Source organism: Sinocyclocheilus anshuiensis, unplaced genomic scaffold (assembly GCF_001515605.1).
Source record: "Sinocyclocheilus anshuiensis isolate Anshui unplaced genomic scaffold, SAMN03320099.WGS_v1.1 scaffold2215, whole genome shotgun sequence".
Taxonomy (NCBI): Eukaryota; Metazoa; Chordata; class Actinopteri; order Cypriniformes; family Cyprinidae; genus Sinocyclocheilus; species Sinocyclocheilus anshuiensis.
Window position 1 is genome coordinate 98,707 of NW_015536640.1, and position 331 is coordinate 99,037.

Consider the following 331-nt stretch of genomic DNA (forward strand, 5'->3'; position numbering starts at 1 on the left):
AAAACAAACCTGTGTGTGTGTGTGTGTGTGTGTGTGTGTGTGTTTTGAGGGGGTTTTGTGTGGCACAATTTACCTCATATTTTTTTCTCTTCCTCCAAGGTTGGCCGTTCACAAACACAGTGTGTAAGATGAGTGGTCTGGTGCAGGGCATGTCCGTCTCTGCCTCTGTGTTCACGCTGGTGGCCATCGCAGTGGACAGGTCAGTGCTGTCCTCACAAGGTTGCATTTCACAAAACTGGTCAAAAACTTTTCATAAGACTGCATTTATTCAATTACAAATACAGTAATCAAAGCTGAATTTTCAGCATCATTACTCCATTCTTCAGTGTCA

General features: G+C 43.5%; 1 protein-coding gene across 1 annotated transcript in view; it reads left to right on the plus strand.

Moving 5' to 3' along the window:
- Positions 1–331, plus strand: part of LOC107654224 (neuropeptide FF receptor 1-like) — a 24,435-nt gene that overhangs the window by 23,109 nt on the left and 995 nt on the right. Inside the window, exon 5 of the mRNA XM_016441217.1 lies at positions 100–106. Coding sequence (XP_016296703.1) covers positions 100–106 — 7 coding nt within the window. The remainder of the gene's footprint in view (positions 1–99; positions 107–331) is intronic.